This window comes from Lissotriton helveticus, chromosome 1_1 (assembly GCF_964261635.1).
Source record: "Lissotriton helveticus chromosome 1_1, aLisHel1.1, whole genome shotgun sequence".
In the NCBI taxonomy this organism is placed as follows: Eukaryota; Metazoa; Chordata; class Amphibia; order Caudata; family Salamandridae; genus Lissotriton; species Lissotriton helveticus.
The window spans coordinates 35,883,606-35,903,859 of NC_136057.1; the positions used below are offsets into that span (position 1 = coordinate 35,883,606).

The following is a 20,254-nucleotide window of genomic DNA, read 5'->3' on the forward strand; positions in this document are numbered from 1 at the left end:
AGATGCCAGGTTCTCAATGACATAGCACGACACAACGTCGACATAGCTTGTTTGCAGGAGACACACTTGCCCAAATCCGACCCATGGCTGCGAGCTGGGGGGTCCCATAGATATTTTTCCAGTTACAGCAGATATGCAAGAGGGGTGGCCATACTTATTCACAAATGGGTTCCCTTCTCCCCGAGCAGAGTTATAGACGATGGTGAAGGCCGCTTATTGATTGTTACTGGCTCTCTAATGGGCCACTCTGTGGCACTAATAGGTATCTACGGTCCTAACATGGAGTCTCCAGAGTTTTTCCACTCGTTACAAGTACACCTCTTGGCACTGGATCCCTGCCTGATCATAATGGGGGGGTGATTTTAATTTAATATTAGATCTCACTAGAGATAGCACCTCCACTTCCCCGGACACTACTCACCGCTCACGCCTTGCTCTACAGGATATCTGCTGGCAATTCTCACTGGTTGATATAGAGCGTACAACACCACTTGTCCTCCACTTCATACACACATTACTCGGGGTTCCATGACACCTGGACTAGAATAGACTACTGAGTGGTCTCACCGGGAATTGCTGGTTGGTTCAGTGTATTAGATACGATGCCACAAACATTTTCAGATCACTCTCCTGTGGTGCTTCGGCACTCTGTCCCTAGACCTGGGGGATATGAGAGACAATGGTGATTCCCCGGTAGATCACTTCAGGACCAGGTGTTTCTTGAAGAGGTGCGGGTTGCCATCAAAGACTACTTTGAAATCCATACTGGGTCGGTAGATACATGGGCGGTGTTGTGGGAGGGGTTTAAAGAGTAGATTCGGGGGATATGTATTGCTAAGAATGCAGGTGTCCTAAAGGATCTACGTAACACTTTAGCCCGCATTGAGAAAGAAATAGCGGCCTTAGATTTGGAATTGATAAAACACGCGTCAACTGAAGGAGATAGTAGGCGGTTGGCTTTCATGGTGGAGTTCCGTGATGCTGCGGAACGGGTACTATTATACCTGAGTAAACACCATGTGGCCAGGAGGTATGAAGAAGGCAAGCATCCTGGCAAAATACTGGTGCACACGCTCCCCCCTCCTTACAGTAAAGCCTACATTACTGAAATCAGAGGCCCAGACGACCAGTTGATATACTGCACTCTGGGAAAATGCGACACATTCCAGTCTCACTTTAAATCCCTTTGCACCTCTAGAATAAGTAAGGACCTCCGCGCGCAAGAAGAGTACCTATCGGAAATTGTGCTAGCCTACCTCAAGAGATACATGCAAGATTTCCTTGCCATTCCCATATCTCAAGAAAACGTGGTTGAGGCAATAGAGACGCTTAGGGGTTCCTCAGCCCCTGGCCTGGATGCGTTTACTGTGGATTTCTACAAAAGATACAAAGATATATTGGTCCCGCGGCTGATGGAGGTCTACTTGGAGGCACTTGAGGTTGGCATTGTCCCGCCAACTTTCAGAGAGGCTGTCATTATCCTGCTCCCTAAGCCCGGGAAAAAGACCCTTCGCAGTGTGGCTCATATAGGCCCCTATCACAGTTGAATCTAGATCATAAAATATTGGCTAAGGTGATTGCAATCCGGCTTACTTTATTAATGGAATATATTATCTCTCCAGCCCAGTCTGGGTTCGCCCCACATAGGTCCACTTCGCTTAATTTACGGACCCTATTTACAGTAATCCACAAGATAGACCCCAAGATCCCGGCCACAGCGGTACTACTGGACGCCGAAAACGCCTTCGATTCCCTAGAATGACCCTTTTTTCTTTCAGTGATGCACTGTATGGGGATGCCGGAGGGCTTTGTTTCTACCACCGCCCTCCTGTACACAGAACCCTCTGCCAGACTGTGCCTCAATGGTACGAGATACCAACCTTTTCGCTTGACTCGCGGTACACGGCAGGGTTGCCCCCTGACCCTATTACTTTTTATTTTAGCGATGGACCCCTTGGTAAGGCATTTTCAGGAGAACCATTTACACTGCGGTATGCAGATTAAAACAGGCCCTCTACTGGTGTCCCTTTATGCAGATGATACCATTTTATACATGAGACACCAGCAACTTAATCTTGATCCAATTATCAGGGACATCCGACGGTTTGGCCGGTTTTCAGGGCTTAGTGTTAACTGGCATAAGTCCGTGATTTTTCCGTTTACAAGCAGCGCGACTCCATGGGAATGTGAGTATCCACTGGAATGGTGCCATGACGTGGTCAAATATCTTGGTGTCCACATACATTTGGATTTGGCTACCATCATTAGGTTGAGTTATGGACGTGCGATTAGCTCTTTGGAAAAACAAATAGAGCGGTGGCTTCGCCTGCCTTTATCAATGGCGGGTAGAGTCGCCATGATCAAAATGGTAGTCCTCCCGAGATTTTTATATCTTTTTATTAACATTCCCATTCCACTCACATTTTTTTTGCAGCTGCGACAACACCTTTTAAGACTGGTATGGGGGTGGGGGGGTAAGAGACCAAGGGTGAACTGGAAGACTCTGACTCTCCCGTATGAGAGGGGTGGTTTTGGGGTCCCAGATATGTATTTATATTATTTAACGGCTTAGTGCAGTTACTCATTTGCATGGTATCACCCAGACGCACGTATTCCTTACTTGAGACCTGAGGCAGATTTTGTACTCCCGCAGACATTGTCCACAGTTTTACCCAAAGGGACCCACGGGACATACAGACGCTATCCACTACAAGCTGGGCATGGGAGAAGCTGCGACGGCTGTTGGGGTTGGATCTATTATACTCTCCGGCATTACCACTCCCGAATCCCTCATTTCTTCCTATCACGGGAGACATATTAGTGCAACGTACACTGGCTAAGTTTCAAATCCATAAGATGGGTGACCTGTTCCCCGAAGATCATGTATTTTTGGTGACAGAGGAGACTCGGTTCCAAGACTGCTCCTTCATGGACACCTTCGTACTACGTCGTATGCATTCATACTAAGAGCCACCTATCCCACATATCCTGTTGCTCCCGAACCTGCCACCCCATTAACGCTACTTATTGAAAGTGAATTGGGCGCGCATGGGAATAGGATTTGGGCAGGCCCATTTCTGATGGCCAATGGGAACAGTGCTTGAGAGTTACGAAGGAGGTTTCCCTGAATAGTAGGCATAAACTGTTGCATTTTAAATTTCTTCGTAGAATGTACCACACCCCAGCCTGGTCCCACAAGATAGACCCATCTAGACCACACCATTGCTGGAAATGCTTTGCTCCATATGCAGATTTTGCGCACCTTACCTGGACTTGCCCAGAATTACAACCGTATTGGTGCATGCCACGCTGGGAGACTGTTGGGAGCAGTTCTAAGTCATTCAAGCCGTTTCAAGGCATTTCAAGGCTTTTCTCATATTTGATAGCGTTTTCCCAACTGTGACACGCACTTTGTCCTGACTAATACAGTAGTGTTGAACATTCCTTTGCTTATTTATTGTTTATGCTGGTTTAACTGCGACACTTCTATTGTAAATTTTTTTACTGAGGGGCAGCAACTCACCTATGCACATGGATCGTATATTGGATCCTCCTCCTTTTTTGCAAGCAGCTGGCACACCACCTGTACCATGGGAACAGTGGAAAGATACTTTTAAGGCATACTTAGAAGCTATTGATGGTGACACTTTCACTTCTAAGAAGAAAAAAGCTCTTTTGATTTATAATCTTGGCACCGAAGGTAGAAACATTTTGAAGACTTTGACACTTGAAATTGTCAGCACTATGGATAGTGGTGGTGATAATGGTCGATTCTCTTCTGATTGATGACTATGCCTCTTTGATAAAAACCCTTGATAAGAGATTTTCTCCTAAAAGGAATGTTGTACTTGAGCGTCATAAGTTTCTCTAACATGTTCAAACTCCGGGCGAATCTATTGACGATTTTGTGGTAGCACTTTGAATACTTGCTCTTAACTGCAATTATAGGGAATTTAGAGACAAAATTATACGCGATCAACTAATTGAAAGAACTTGCAACAAAAAGATTCAAGAAAAACTACTTGCTTCTGGTGATCCTGATTTAGAGACCGCTCTCACACTAGCTAAAAGCATTGAGCATTCTCAATTCTGTGATAAGGAAATGAGTTCAACTTCTTCAACTGCGGAAGTGAAACTTTTGAACTCCAAACCCCCTCCTAAACCCAAACCCAATGTACCTATGACTACTGCTACTCGTTCTACCACATCTAGTGCTCCATCCAAAGATAAACCTGTGCAAAACCTGTGCAGAACGAACTTGTGTGTTTTCGTTGTGGCAGTAAGTCACATCTTGGCTCTGCCAAATTCTGTTTTGCCCTCAACCAAACCTGTTACAAATGTGGGAACTAGGGCCACTACTCTAGAATGTGCACAGCTGCTTCTACATAAAAACCTGTTCAAACTGTGAAAACCATTTCTGAAGAATCTGATGAAGAATGTTATGATTTATTGATATTGTCCTCTTCTTCCCACGAGGCTGGTGTTGTTGCATTGTCTTCTTTGTCTGGCCTCCGAAAAAGGAAATCTCCTTCCTTAACTTAACATATAACTGTAAATCGGGTATGCTGTAAATTTCTGGCGGATTCTGGGTCCCCCTTTACCTTGTTAAACCTTGCGGACTTCAGTAAAATTTCTGGTGTGCTTTTGGAACCCTCCAATATTAAGATTTTTGTATATGTTGGCAAAAAAGTAGAAGTACTTGGAAAATGTACTGCTGAATTGAATATCAATTCCGATCATACTACAGTTGTAGTATTTGTGGTTAAAGAAGGCGCTAATTTGCTAGGGTGGGACGAGCAAGGTGATTTGAATATCATCCTGGATCCCAATCATCCTGATGTGGTGGTATCCCGCAGTGCCTTATGTGAATTTTACAATTCCACTTCTGTAACATCTAAAGCTCAGACTGTTTCTCAAGTGTCTAATATTAAGTGGGCGCAGATGTTTCCGGAAGTATTTAATGGAGAGCTTGGTAAGCTCAAAGGGTTCCAGCATCGTATAGTTCTAAAAGAGAATGCCAAACCTGTTGCCCAAAAGGTACGTAAAGTGCCTTTGAGTTTACGTCCGGAATTAAAGAAAGAGTTGGAACGACTATGTGCTGCAGGGGTAATTGAGCCAATTGAGGGTTCTGAATGGCTTGCCCCCATATTTTTGGCACGGAAATCTGATAAATGCCTGAGAATGTGTGTTGACTTGCGCGATCTCAACGCGAACTTCTGGATCGATCGTCAACCACTTCCAAACATCAATGAGATGTTGGCCACTCTTGAAAGTGCTAGGTTTTTCACTTCTCTCGACATTTCATCTGCCTATCACTAGATTGAGTTGTGTAAAGAGTCCAGACACCTCACGTCTTTTGTTACCCCGGATGGTGCATATCGTTATATTCGTATACCATTCAGATCGGCTGTTTTCCAGAGACTGATGAACAATTTGTTTAAAGATATTCCCGGCGTCGTCTTTTTCCAAGATGACATTTTGATTCATGGTAAGACTGAACTGGAGCATGATGAACGAGTTAAATTGATTCTGAGCATCATAAGGTCCAGTGGTGTAACTCTGAGGGAAGAAAAGTGCAAGTTTCTTCAAGACGGAGTAGACTATCTTGGCCACCATATTTCCCACAATGGTATTGAACCTAAAGTTAAGATCATTGATGCCATTCAGAATGCTCCTGTTCCTGTGAACAAAGATCAGCTGTGTTCATACCTTGGTTTGGTGGAGTATGTAATATTCTGTTATTCCCAATATGATGCCTTTCTACCATCTTTAGAATGTTCATAAGTGCAGCAGTCAGAATGTTGGTACTCTGCCTAGATAGTGACAGTTGGATGGGCTGAGCACCTGGTTAGATGCTCCTGGTGGGGTCTCCCCTAGGTCCTCTTAAGTCTCCCATTGAGCTTGTACCTGACTTAACTTATCTGTTCAATAAATCTACTTGAGAACATCCTACAAGTGTGGACCTAATTACTACAGAGTACTACTCCAAATGTGTCAAAAACCTTTCCACCAAAACTGCTGCCATGCGAAATTTACTTAAGAAAAATGTTAAATTTATTTGGGACGATGAATGTAATAGTAATTTTGATACTATTAAGCAGGAAATTGTTTGTGCTCGCCCTTTAAAATTGTTTAATATCAACGATTTATGCATTTTATCCACAGATGCCAGCAATGTGGGTTTGGGTGCTGTTCTCATGCAGAAAAGGGGTGATGGTCATGAGGAAACCATTGCTTTTGCTTCCAGAACTTTAAGGGGTGCTGAAGGGATGTATTCCGCTATAGAGAAGGAAGCTTTGGCAATGTGGTGGGGTGTTCTACATTTTAAGAATTTTCTCTGGGGAAACAAATTCATTTTAAGAACTGACCACAAGCCGTTGGTTGATTTATTCACGACCAAGGGTGGGGGCAGGGCTACCCCGCGCATCTCTAAATGGCAATTTAGGTTGCAGGAATTTCAATATCAGCTCGAGTATGTGGCTGGAGCGAAAAATGTAGTCGCTGATTGTTTGTCCAGACTTCCTCTTCCGGACAATGATGACAGTTCTGAGTGTGATGATTTAGAGGTGGTTTGCGCTGTGGGTTTCTTGAATGACACTGTGGGTTGTGCTCTTTCTGAACATGAGTGGTTGGAAGGCATTAGCTTAGATGCTGATATGGGGAAGGTCATCGACCTCATGTGTAAAGTGTGGCCGTGTGACAAGGATTGTTCTCCAGAGCTTGTTCCTTATAAGAGGGTTAAGGATGAGTTATCTCTAGTGGATGGTATATTGAGAAGAGGGGGGTTATTGGTAGTCCCTTCTTCTATTCGGAAAAGGTTTGGCTCACGAAGGTCATCCTGGTATTCGGTCTATGAAACGCAGAGTGAGGCAAGATTTTTGGTGGCCTTTTGTCGACAAGGATGTTGAGCATTTTGTCCGTGATTGTTGTGAGTGTATTATCAGTGACAAATCTCAGGTAACTCATCCTTCGTCAGTTGAACCTATTGTTGTGAAGAACATTCCCTGGTCCAAGTTAGCGTTGGACATTGCTGGTCCGTTTGGTCTTATAGGAACCTCTCCAAAGTATGTTCTGGTGTTAATTGATTACATGACCAAGTGGCCAGAGGTTAGATTTGTTGACTCTATTAGCACATCTGTTGTCATTAAGTTTTTACAGGATGTTTTCTCAAGGGAGGGTTTTCCAGAGGAAATCGTGTCTGACAACGGGACACAGCTGGTCTCGTCTGAAATGACTTTGTTTCTCAAAGAAGTTGGGATTAAACATATCCTTACGTCGCTCTATCATCCCCGCAGCAATGGTTTGGTTGAGCGCTTCAACCGTGTTGTTAAGGAACACCTTCTGCTTGCTTTGGTGAATGGGTTGCATTGGCGTCAGGCAATTAGTGATATGTTGTGGGCTGTGAGGACTACTCCTCATGTTTCTACTGGTGTTGCTCCTTTCACTTTGTTACGGGGAAGGGTTGCAGGTTCTAAATTAAACAAAGAATGGATGTCAAGAAAAGTTGTGGATGCCGTGTGTTTATCTGTTGTGGCTGATGTCAGGGCTTCTGTCCAGGGAAAATATGAACCTAGACCGGCAGTTTTGTCTCCTTCCAAAGTGAAGGTAGGTGATTGGGTAAGGATAAAAATAAACTGTTTTTCTCCGCAAGGTGGAGTCACGATTTCCATCTCCCAAGAGAGTGTCTGTTGTGAAAGATCATGTTGTTGTGTTGGATGATGGGAAGGTTTGGAACAAAAATACCATATCTATTGTGCCAGGTTCCATGACCGATTGTGTCACCAAGAGGTTTGGGGTTAATACTTCTCTTGATTCCTGCTCTACCAATGTTGGTAATAGAAGAGTTTTACGTTCTGACCCTATTTCTCCGAGGGAAATCTCTTCCAGGGTCAGATCTATTCCTGCTAAATTTCAGGACTACAAAATGTGGTAATTTGTTGCTTTGCTGATTTCATCCTGTTACTGCATGACATAATTGTTTTCTTTATTGTATGATTACTCTTGTCTCTTGTCTTTCTCTCTCTAGTTTCCTTCTATCTTTTCTTATTTTCTTTATGTAGAAGGGGAGGTGTGTTGGGATCTGTTCCTGGGCATTCCTTTCAAGAACGTTCCCTGCGTGGAACAGAGTGTCAGTTTTGATCTCGGCAGTTGCTGCCGGGGGGTTGCCGTTACTGGACCTGATTAAACGAGCTCCCACTTACCTGCTGTCTGAGCTCACTTCTTTTCAGAGACATTCTCTCATTGGCTTTGATCACCACCCCGCAAATCGCACTACTGGGATACATGATTAATTTCCTCAAGAAAGTTAGAAGGGGTCGCAGCCCTTGGGTTCCTGTTAGCAAAGCGAGAAATAGCACTAATGTGGGGCAAGAAAAAGGCACCTACACTACAGGTATGGCTTCGCAGCCTAGCATATTGTAATGTGAATTGTGAATAATATGCGTCCCTTACGCACAGATCCTCACGTCCTAAAGACATCTGGGGCCCGTATAGAGCATTTATTGCAGAGGAACACAGAGTTTCTGATACACAGGTGGAGAATGGCACTGTACCTGAGGGGGTGGGCTTGGTGTAGAAATTTGGGGTAGGTCATTTATGCTAATGTTTTACTCTGTATTCATAACCGGGCACCATGCCGATCTGGAGGGAGATTCTTGTTAGAAACTACTGTATGTGCGGTGATGCCCTGTGGAAAGGGTCTGAAATATGGTAAACTGTGTGACACATATGCAGGCTACAAGCTATTTTGAGATGACCTGAATTCAAGTTTATATATACTGTTGCCATATGATATGTCATGTAAATAACAGTACATTGTGACTGTAGGAGAAAACGCATAACAATGTACCGCTTTACCATTGATTCACTGATCACTGTGTATAAAAACGGAAAAATAAACAAAAAACTTTCTGGTACCAATACAATGCTATATTAAAAATACCCAGGAGTAGTAGGGTGTCAAGACGAATACATGCCACCGGGACAAAATGTTCCAGCTCTGGAACTAGATTTTAACTTATTCCTGCATTCTGGTAGTCTAGGCCAAATGCCTTCATGTCACTCTGTATCAACAGGCCAATCAATATATCTTAAGTATTTGACTTAAAATCAAAATTAGGCCCCTCAATTACATCAGTAGGGTGACGAATATTAAAGATGGACTGCCGGACTGTACAACCATCAATAAAGGAAAATGTTGAATAGCAAATCACTGAAATGTATATAGTAACAGCAATCACTTCCAGAAAGTCACAATACTTTATTGTTATATTTTCTTCAAGGAGGAGCAGCAAGATCACTGTCTACTGTGCCTGAGGATCCCAAGGTTTCAGTGGGAGCAGTGCTCCTGCCAACGAAGATCCTGATGCCAGCCTGGCTCATCAGGGTTGGGTGTCCAGCCCCCTAGGCCTCTCCCTAGATGAAGACCTTCCAGCAGAGTCATGTCCCCTTAGCCTTCATCAGAGGCCCTAGGACCCACTGGCTCCTGTGACAACCACAGCCATAAATTATTCTGTTCAGCCAGGTTAGGTTAGGTTAAAACAAAGTTTATTTGGAAAATATACTGCAACAGTAAGACAGCGGTACAATATAACAAGCATTTGCAATGCAATATGTCTCGCATTTACGCAAGTTTGAGCTATTGACATTGCAAATGACAATGCCTTTTATTTTTGTTTTCGTTTTTAAATCATAAATAAAAGGCACTGTCATTTACAATGCCAATAGCTTAAACTCATGTAAATGCGAGACCTATTTGTATTGCAAATGCTTGTTCTAGTGGGAGGTACTTTTAATACTTAGCAACAGATCATTTTGCACGAGCAATGCCTGACATACTTTTCACCACAGGTGTGAGCGTAAAAACAGGCATTTTGTTCGCTTTTCAGAGCAACCAATAGATATTCAAATAATCTCTCAACGATTTCAATAAATGTAAATTTGCTTCATAAATATTCATTGTGAATGTCTCGAAAATCAAACTGGGTTTTCAAGTTGATAGGTCGCAGAGCGAAGCCATGATTTAATAGGATGTGTGTGTGTACATTAGCAGAGCTGTATTTAACACCAGTCCTTCAGGCCATACAGAGAGGAGCGCTTTGGTGGCGCTCTATATAAGCCGTTATGAGTGTTTTAAACCGTGGTTACCTTGTTGTGATGTGCGTGCAGCTGGCTGCTGATGAAAAACGTTTCCTTCGTTTCCACAGACTGCCAGTGGTGTTCTTGGGCAGCCAGACTTTCCCGCTCATTATAATCACCAGATTTCACACAGTTTGCGTACGTGTTAAAAGTCGTAACTGGTCACATCTCCTTTTCATCACGGGGTAAATGTCTGATTTGTGAGAACGCCGAACAGTTCACAGTGGTTGACATATGAAGAGAAAACACCAATTAGCCTACAAACTGCAATCATTGTTTGTTTTTGTCAAGCTGTCTTGTAAAAACAAGCTTACACTGTATCGTAACCTACAAGCGGCTCAGAACACCCAACCTCCGCTCTGACATCACCAGGCGCATCTGTTATAACTTACTTGTCTCTTCCCTACTGCTCAGCCAGAGTGAGTGCTGGTGTACTGGCTGATGTTTGGAATGTTGGATGTGTGTGATGTAACCGATTGCAGTGAGATGCTGTGCACTGAAAAGCTGCTTTATCAGAAGTTTGCGCGCTCATAAAGGTAACAAAGATGGCGTTGGTGAAAAGAGGACAAGGCGGTAACAAGTAAGCCCAATTGACAAATCACGTGTCAGCGTTTAACATAAACGCTGACGCAAGCCAATTAAAAAGAAGGGCATGGCTTAAAGCCCCCATCTCAAACCGTATCGATTCCAAAAGCCCTCGCATGGCGAGAGCAGCCCATGCACGATGCTAACGCCAGGCGAGACCTAAAAACACCTGGAACCCCTGATCCCCCATGGCAACACTTCCTATTCAAACCCATTCTTAAAATTCAGTTTGATAGTGAGTATAAAACATGAATTCCAACGGCCACATTACAATAATGCATTTCAGACAACTCTATCGCCTCCAACCTTTGAAGTGTTTTGTATTTTAAAAACAAGGGTCTTAAAAACTTGATATAAGCAGAAATATAAAAAACACATCCACAAGTACATGAGACAAAGAGCATTTTTTATTCAGGGAGCGAGTACAGAATCCATTATAATCCATTATAATCCGTAACATCGCTGTCCCATTTCCAAGACGGGCAAACTGGATTACACCCTATTCTCACTTTTAAAATTCATTGCATAATTTATGATCGGAAATCTGAGGAAAACAGTGTCCTGGTCAAGAGTACTCATTGAGACGCTAATGGAAGGATTCTTCCTCAGATAGTCCATGTCCAGAGAGCCGTAAACCTTTCTTAAACAATCTCTCAAAGCTATTCTTCTGGGAAAGGGGGCCAGTTTTTGACTGTACCCCAATGGAAATCCTTTATCCCCTTTCGTGCATTCAGTGCCCACCTTCGTTCACTGCCACAAATTTCTTCCCAACACAATTGAAATCCACAGTTAGCTTATTAACGAATCTCAAAACATGGGAAAACCCAGTTAAATTCTCTCACTTATACCCTGAACATGGTTCCGGGTGCCAGCAAAAAAACCTCCTAAAGAATGCACCCTCCATGAGTTCTGAGCAGCCAGGACTTACTACACCGGTGGCCAACTGGTCTAGGTCACTGGCCGATTTGGAGAGGTCTGTGGCAGGACCTGCTGCGGGGAGTTAGTCTTAGCATGTTTTTCAATGTTTGCTGACAGATAGGGAGGTCATGCATGAGTTGAGAAGGGTTTTGAAAATGTACAGTTCATCAGACCAAACCGGGATAAGCTGCTGAAGCATGACACTGAAATTTAGCACCTTTTTTGCTTGATTTTCAATGTGTGTATTGAAAATGGCTTCATTTATTTCATGAATGGATTCAGATTTGAAACATATAGATTATAACTTGTAAAGAAATGTTTGTTCATTTCCCACAAATGTGTTTGCTCCTTGCAATTTTGTTTAACTAAGATAAGACCCTGTCGGTTCCATCATGTCATATGCAGTGTACAGTGGGGCGGTGATTTGTGTCATTCACCAATGTGAACATTGTAAATAGAGTCATGCTGGACACAACTAAAAGGCTGGAGGATCAGCTAGGGAAGAATATTGACCTCCTAAAGACCTAGAAGAATCTCCTGAGGGCACAGAAAGAGATCTAGAGGATCCAGACTGATCTTCTGGACAGGTTAGGATGGCCTAAGAACACTAACTGTAGCAGTGTGTGATTTTGCTGCCACTTGTAGGGGCCAAGTACAATTTGCTGCCAGCTTTGTTCCCGAAACATCTACAGCTAGTAGCTCTATGCTAAGTGGGACACCAAGGCCTCTGGAGCCTCCCGTCATATCCCACCCTGCAATCCCCTGACTGTCAGGCTGCTTCAGTGGCTCTTAAGAGTGGTGTTCATCTGGCCCAGTTGATGACAGCACCAAAGAACCTACGACCAAGAGACAAAAATAGTGATCTAATGGGAGCATCTGGACTATTTTACATATCAACCTGATGGCCACACATTTCCCATCTGCGCATGGACTGGAAAAGGACTCTAATAACTGTTGGCTAATCGAAATTTTCTCATCCAACATCCAGTTCCCTTATTTCCTGAGAATCTTACTGAGTTCAAAGTTATTTCCAAAAATATTGTTTTGATTATACTTTTCTGATGAATGAAGAAAAACTATATAATTTTGTTGTCACAACCCGTACATACTGCACATCAAAGTTAAAACATTTGACAATCACATAGTCTAGACATCAGTATGCAAAACAACAGCAATTTATGTTTGGCAACATTTTTAGTAAATCTGCTGCTATCCTTTGGACGGACCAAGAGTTTGGATGACACTGATTTTGATATTTTGACCCGCCTTCTAACTGTGATGCCTCATATTGGGATTTACATATTGCACTATGTTACTGATTTGTGACGAAACGCATGACAATGTACCACACTGATATTGTTTGTTCCTTATTGTATAAGAAAACTGGAAAATAAAGATTTAAAAAAAAAAATCATAATCTGATGCTATCCAGAAACCCAGCAAGGGAGTAGGACACTCCAAAAATGCATAGATACCTGTCCAAACACTGACCATACAGAGAAGACTCAATAGGTAGCAGAGATCTGAATATAAATGTTGTATGAGGCATGATGAAAAATGAAATAGGAGTGTTGCAATGCAAGGTAGGTAAGGACTCTAACTACTGTGAAGATTTAAAATCAGTTTTACATATCAGTGACAACAGACCCTCCAAATACATTTTCAGCACAAATGGTAGCCTCTACCCACACATTTAGGTGATCATGTTTCCAATAGACATTATTCACATACAGAAGCATAAAGTACGCCAAATTTCCACAACGAGTGTACAGCTGATACCATCAAGTTCAAGTTCTAGGCTTTTTTCACACACACCATATGTGTCCATCGGATTAAAACTCATGGGCATTGGCATCGCTGTATGACTGAGAGGAAGTGTAGAGTCAAATGAATCATAATCATTCCACAAGTGGGCTTCAAAATTTGTCATAAATCTGTGGAAGTTGGTTCTGGTGGTGGTGGGGTCATCGGTGAGTGAGAGCATGAGTTGGGTGTCGTCTGTATAGGAATTTATGCTGAGACCGAGAGATCTGATGATCTCCTTGGGTTCAGAAGTGTATTTGTTTATTTGACCGAATTTTCACCCTTGAGGCGGAAGCCGGGGGTTCTCTGCGCTACCTGCGCGCTTTTATTTCATGTTGTAAAGCCTTTCGTTATTGATTTAAAAATAACGATCTTTTAATGCACTAGTATTTTTAACAAACGTAAATTAGTCTGCAGTAGCCCCCACCTTGGCGCGAGACTAGCGTCGCCCAAGGCTCCTCCATTATTGCCTTTTTGAACATCGCGACGCCGATTTCAGGCGCATTTCAGGCGCCATCTTGGACTGGGGAAGGCTGGCGGTCTAGCTGCTCGCTGGTCCCGCCCTCCCCTGATATAAAAAGGTGCTCGCCTCCACCCTCGAGGTATTTGTTTATTTGACCGAATTTTCACCCTTGAGGCGGAAGCCGGGGGTTCTCTGCGCTACCTGCGCGCTTTTATTTCATGTTGTAAAGCCTTTCGTTATTGATTTAAAAATAACGATCTTTTAATGCACTAGTATTTTTAACAAACGTAAATTAGTCTGCAGTAGCCCCCACCTTGGCGCGAGACTAGCGTCGCCCAAGGCTCCTCCATTATTGCCTTTTTGAACATCGCGACGCCGATTTCAGGCGCATTTCAGGCGCCATCTTGGACTGGGGAAGGCTGGCGGTCTAGCTGCTCGCTGGTACCGCCCTCTCTCCTCCCATTCTAATGGCGGATATAAACAACAGGTTCTCCCGTCCGCGCAGCGGGCGGGCGCAGCGGGCGCGCCGGCGGCGCGCCCGTCTGCGCCCGTCCGCGCCTGGCCCGGGCCGAGGGCCAGTCCCCCTGGTCTTCTTGACCCGAGTGTCCCAGATTGCCCTGGCTCATATACGCCAAATACGCTCAAGGGTCTACGGCCTGTAATACAACAGTCCTGCATCCGATTAGACCCGATATTTTTTGAAGGTTTGGCTTTTCCCCAAACCTGCCCCTGTTGTCAACTGCAGATACCTATCTTACATAAATCTTATCCAACTAAACCTAAGACTCGTACCTTTAAACCTTTTCAATTGGCACTTATAAATGTCCGTTCGCTGGGCAAACATCGCCAGGATATAACTGACCTAATAGAAGACAATAACCTAGATATGCTGTTCATGACAGAAACATGGATGGATAACTCATCCGACCCAGACATTGTCATTGCGGTCCCCAAGGGATTCGCTATCCACAGACTGGATAGACCACGAGGGAGAGGTGGGGGGATTGCTTTTATCGTACGCGACTCATACATTGTCAGAACCAACATCATCCCCTTGCCTTCATGTGAAGCCTTGCAATTCTCTGTCAAACTGACCCCCTCTGACAATTTCAAAGGAATCCTTTCGTACCGTCCCCCGGGATTAAGAACAGGATTTATCACCGATCTTAGATCCATCTTGGAATCATGCGCTCTTGACAATTCCTTCACTGTCCTTGGAGATTTTAATTTCCATTTTGACAAACCTGAAGATAAGGACACTGCTATGTTCCTAGGGGATATGACTACTTTTGGTTTGTCTTTTATGGTCAAATCTCCTACGCATGATAGGGGCCATACTCTGGATGGCATTTTTTCCAATTCCAATGACCTTCATGTAACACAAACCTTTCCGGTCACCTGGTCTGACCATTATGTCATCATGGCATCACTTAACCCTCACCAACTAGTTGCTCCGCTGAAACCCAGCAACACTAATCAAACCTTCAAGGCATGGGACGATATAGACAGCTCCAATTTGAAAACCTTTCTAGTAGCCTCCATGCCTTCCTTCTCACAAGACCCAATCATAGCCACCTCTCAATTTTATGACTGGGTTGATGCAGCTGCATCCTCACTGGTTCCTATTAAGCAAGTATCCCGCAATAGATCTACTCCCTCAGCTCCCTGGTATTCAGCTGCCCTAAGACAGCAGAAACAACAATGCACGCAGAAAGAAAGGCTTTGGCGCAAAGATTACGCCGAAGAGGCCAAAACTAAATATAAGGAAATGGTAGCCAAATATAAACAAATGATTGATGAAGCCAAGAAATCATTTTTTAGTCATAAAATAGAAACTGCAAAAAATTCGTATAAACTTTTGTATGACACCGCAAAACAGCTAGCTGGTCATTCTCCCAACTTGACCCCTCCTCCATCTCAACTTCTGTGTGACACATTGGCTAACTTTTTCTTTAGTAAAGTTAATGACATATACTCTGCATTTACCACCAACATTAAAAATTCTTCTGAAAGCACACCTAACACACTTATTGGCCCCACGCTCACTCAGTTTGCTGAAATTACAGAAGCCCAGGTTATGGACATAACTGCCATCATTAGATCAGGTTCAGCACTTGATCCTTGCCCTTTTAAAGTTTTACAGCCAGTTTTGGAAGAGATTACCCCGGCTATATCCCTCATATGTAACGCCATGTTTAAAACAGGTATTTACCCAAAAAGTCTAAAACAAACTATCATAAAACCTCTGTTAAAGAAGTCACATTTGGACAAGGATGAACCCAAAAGCTATCGGCCAATAGCCAACTTACCAGTCCTGGCCAAGATAGCCGAAAGGGCTATGAACAAACAACTCTCCGCTTTTTTGGAAGAACACCAGCTACTTGACGAAACTCAGTTTGGGTTCCGCCAGTGTCATGGGACGGAGACAGCTTTGATTAAAGCAGCTGACGACATCAGACTCATCCGTGACACTGGGGGTACAGCCATTTTGATACTACTGGATCTATCTGCAGCCTTCGACACGGTCGATCATACCATCCTGATTGACCGTGTCGAGGGTTTGGGGGTACAGGGGACTGCCAGCAGACTCCTGGCCTCCTTTTTGGCTGATAGAACCCAGGTAGTTACAACGGGACCATTCCAATCGTCCACCATGTCACTGCCATGTGGTGTACCTCAGGGCTCATCCCTAAGCCCGACACTTTTTAACATCTATGTGTCGGGCTTAGCCAATGTCATTCGGGCTTTTGGGATGAGCCTTACATCCTACGCAGATGACACCCAGCTGGTCTTAGCCATCAAGAACAATGGCTATAAAGTGGCAGATGATCTCAGGGCCGGTATGATGGCAATAGGGAGTTGGATGGCCTCCAATTGCTTAAAATTGAACTCAGAGAAAACTGAGGTAGTTGTCTTTGGACAATTAACACCAGAGTGGTCATCCAATTGGTGGCCCTCCTCGATGGGCTCTCCCCCCGAGCCTGTTAGCAAAGTGAGGAATCTGGGAGTCATCTTTGATGAGCGTCTTACGTTCCATCCACACGCTAACCAGATCACCTCTTCAGCTTTTTATAAACTGAAACTCATTAAAAAAGTTCTCCCTTTTTTACCTGATAAAGCGGGTAAAACCCTTGTCACTTCTCTTGTGCTGTCCACCTTGGATTATTGCAATGCCCTGTTACTCAATGCACAGGAGGGTGTCCTACACAAACTACAAACAATACAAAACTCTGCCGCGAGGCTTTTGGGTAATATCCCTAAACATCATTCTGCCTCCAAAACCATCAAAGAGTTGCACTGGTTATCCATTAAAAACAGGATAAAATTCAAGACCCTGTGCATTGTGTATAAAGCGCTGCATAACCAAGGATCAGCTCATCTAATCCGCAATTTGATTCCTTATCGTCCATCTAGAACACTACGTTCATCCTGCTCAGGAGATCTCGCTATACCCCGAACAAAAACGGTCTTATGGGGCGATAGAAGATTCCTGGTATCAGCCCCCAAGTTGTGGAACTCTCTGCCATCTGCGATTAAAGCCAGTCCATCTTTATGGTCTTTTCGTAAACAACTTAAGACCTGGCTTTTTAATCAATAGACCATCTTAGTTTCTTCAGGGTAAATACTCAGATACTCAGCGCCGAGACGCCTACGGGCCTTTGCATGCGCTCTATAAATATCAAAAATAAAATAAAATAAAATAATAAATAAATAAGGTGCGAGTTGGAACCTCTTGGTTCTTCCAGTGAGGAAGGAGGTGATCCATCTCAGCGTGTCGCCTTAGATGCCAATGTGGTGGGGTCTTTCGATCAGCGTGTGGCAGGATCCGTTGTCGAAGGCTGCTGAGGAGTCAAGGAGGATCAAAGCTGCTGTTTCTCCTCCATTCCAGCAGTGTTTGGATGTTGTTGGCTGCAATCAGGGCGGGTTTTGTGCTGTGATTGCTGTGGAAGCCTGATTGGGAGGTGTGGAGTAGCTGGTTCTGCTCCAGGTGTGTCATTAGCTGATTGTTGATGATCTTTTCCAGTACCCTCGCTGGGAATGGGAGCAGGAAGAATGGCTGGTAGGTTTTGAGTTTGCTAGGGTGGAACGTTTATTGAGTAGTAGTCTGACTTTGGCCTTTGTGTTCAAAGACAACTGTCAGTGATGTTTACTTCTTTTACCCAAAGGAACGTGACTAAACAGATGATTCGTGGGCCTATCTCAGCTCTTCAGGTACTCCCCAGAGAAAATGCCTTAGGTAAGTGTGAGTCCTGCACTTGGTGTTGTACCATCAGCTAACAAGTTTTTATTTATTCTCTTCTAAACTGAGGAGCATTCGAAGGTGATGGTTGCTGGAGGGGAGGGGTGGGTCTATTATAAGGCACAGTATGAGCTGATTCAAAGTGTCAGGGCCCTCAAACATACAAATGACAAAAGTAGGCCACTGTAAACTATCTCAGGAGGGGCTACAGTCCGCTTCCTCATTCGGTTGACTGCTCCATGATTTCATCTATGCCCACCATGATGAACTTAAGAGTCTCTGCTCTAGTTCTTTGTATATAACCCTTCCAAATATCCCCCATAATGGTTTGTGTAAAACAAACATTTCACCATGTGAGAGCCTTATAGCACTACGCTTTTATGCAAGACTTTGAGATCTGCATGTAGGTAATTGTTTTCTTGTAGTCGGAAATATTTATATTTCCCACATATCTTTATTCTTTTTCCCTACTAAAATGTTGCATATTTATTGCAAGCCAATGAGCAAACAAAATACTGCATTAGTTCTGACTTCAGTGCACTGTTGCTTCCAATTGTATATCAAATATAGAGTGGGGTTTGGCTCTACCTAGAAATATATCTTTTTCACCTTATGCTACTGGCAGCAGCAAACCTTAACTTCATGAAACAAGATAGCCTATACACAGTTTTGTTAAGAAAAGGCCATGTGGGACCAAGTCGGAATGAAAACCCCTTGAGAACTGGTCTGCAGCCATCCCAAGTTACCCTTAAGTCTTGGGCATCCCTCGTCTCATCTGAGTAAGGCATGCTTTGGTTCTCACACACCATGACGAAGTTACAGAAATGGGTGGTAGAGCACCATTTAAGGCTGAAATCACAAACAACTGTATTTAAGTTAATTTTCTCGGCCACTTCAAACCACCCTGTCCTCTCCACAGTGTTACAGCTTAATACTGAAGCTACTTAATTTTGGGGAGATACTTCAAACACAATGCCACGTCAGTGACATGACCAAGAATAGCAACATGGTCTCCAAGGAAAGTTTCCAGTTAAGATTCAAACACTAGAAAATGTCTGGCGGACCTATGAACATTTTCTTTGCTTTGTATTAAACAAGGTCTTGTAGTGGGGGCGATCCTTACATTCACACAGTGTTAAGTTAGAATGGGTTTATTAGAAACTTAAACGCCATTTTTGCTTTCCTGCTCTGCTTTGCACACGACACGCACTTGCGATATTGTTTAGAGGAGGCTGAGTATTTTCCTTCAAATGAGAATAGCTTGTTATGCTACACTTCTAAACTGCCTCGCTAGTTTAGTCTGCACATAGAGAGCCGAGACCGTCAAGGTTATCTTGGAATGATCCTCACACTTTCTAGACATAACACATATGCAGCTGGGGCCACCTTTGATACTGGCGCGTTTGATAATGCACTGTGCAGGCATGATCGCACACACTTGGAGAACTTTCGTATCCTGACAGCTTGTGCAGAACTCGATGTGATCCACTACTGCTGAGTATAAGAGGTATGGGGCCGCCCAAGTAATCCTATGAGACTTTCTTTAGTTATAAACTAACTCACGAGCTAAGGAGGGTGAAATATAGGTATATTTTAAACCTGTTTCCCGTTAGCATTATAAGATGCTTTCTCCCTTTGTATTTTATGGAATAGTAACAATACTGACAACCTTGTTTCTGATAATATGTTTGCTTGTATTATCTATGGTACTGTGCAGGAGATTACGGCGTTAGAAATAAACATTTCAAACTTGCACGTGTCTCTATTTACTCCTTGTTTTGGCTGGTGTAAGACTGTAACAAAAGAGTGCTCTTGTTAGCCACCTTACCTGAGGTAACCTAAGTCGCATGTTCTGGGTTGACTAATCATTGGTGTTTTTGCTATAGGACGAAGAACCAATGAGTCACTGATGCTAGTCTGGTAGGGGGTTTGGGTACTAAGGTGGGTTTTGGTACACCCTAATTCACTGAGGTCCTAAGTCTCTATGCACAGTTCTGTGTAGGAGCAGAATCCCTGCTACAGTCTGCCTTCTACACACAAATGCCCTCTATGCTGCTGCCACTTCAAGTCCTGTCAGTGTGTTTTATCCACATCACTCTGTTCTCAAC

General features: G+C 43.6%; 1 protein-coding gene across 2 annotated transcripts in view; it reads left to right on the plus strand.

Moving 5' to 3' along the window:
- LOC144820246 (NXPE family member 3-like) overlaps positions 1-20,254 on the plus strand; it is a 146,152-nt gene that overhangs the window by 91,809 nt on the left and 34,089 nt on the right. For both annotated transcript variants that reach the window (XM_078677856.1, XM_078677879.1), the window contains exon 3: positions 18,073-18,143. In XM_078677856.1, the coding sequence (XP_078533982.1) occupies positions 18,073-18,143 (71 nt within the window). The remainder of the gene's footprint in view (positions 1-18,072; positions 18,144-20,254) is intronic.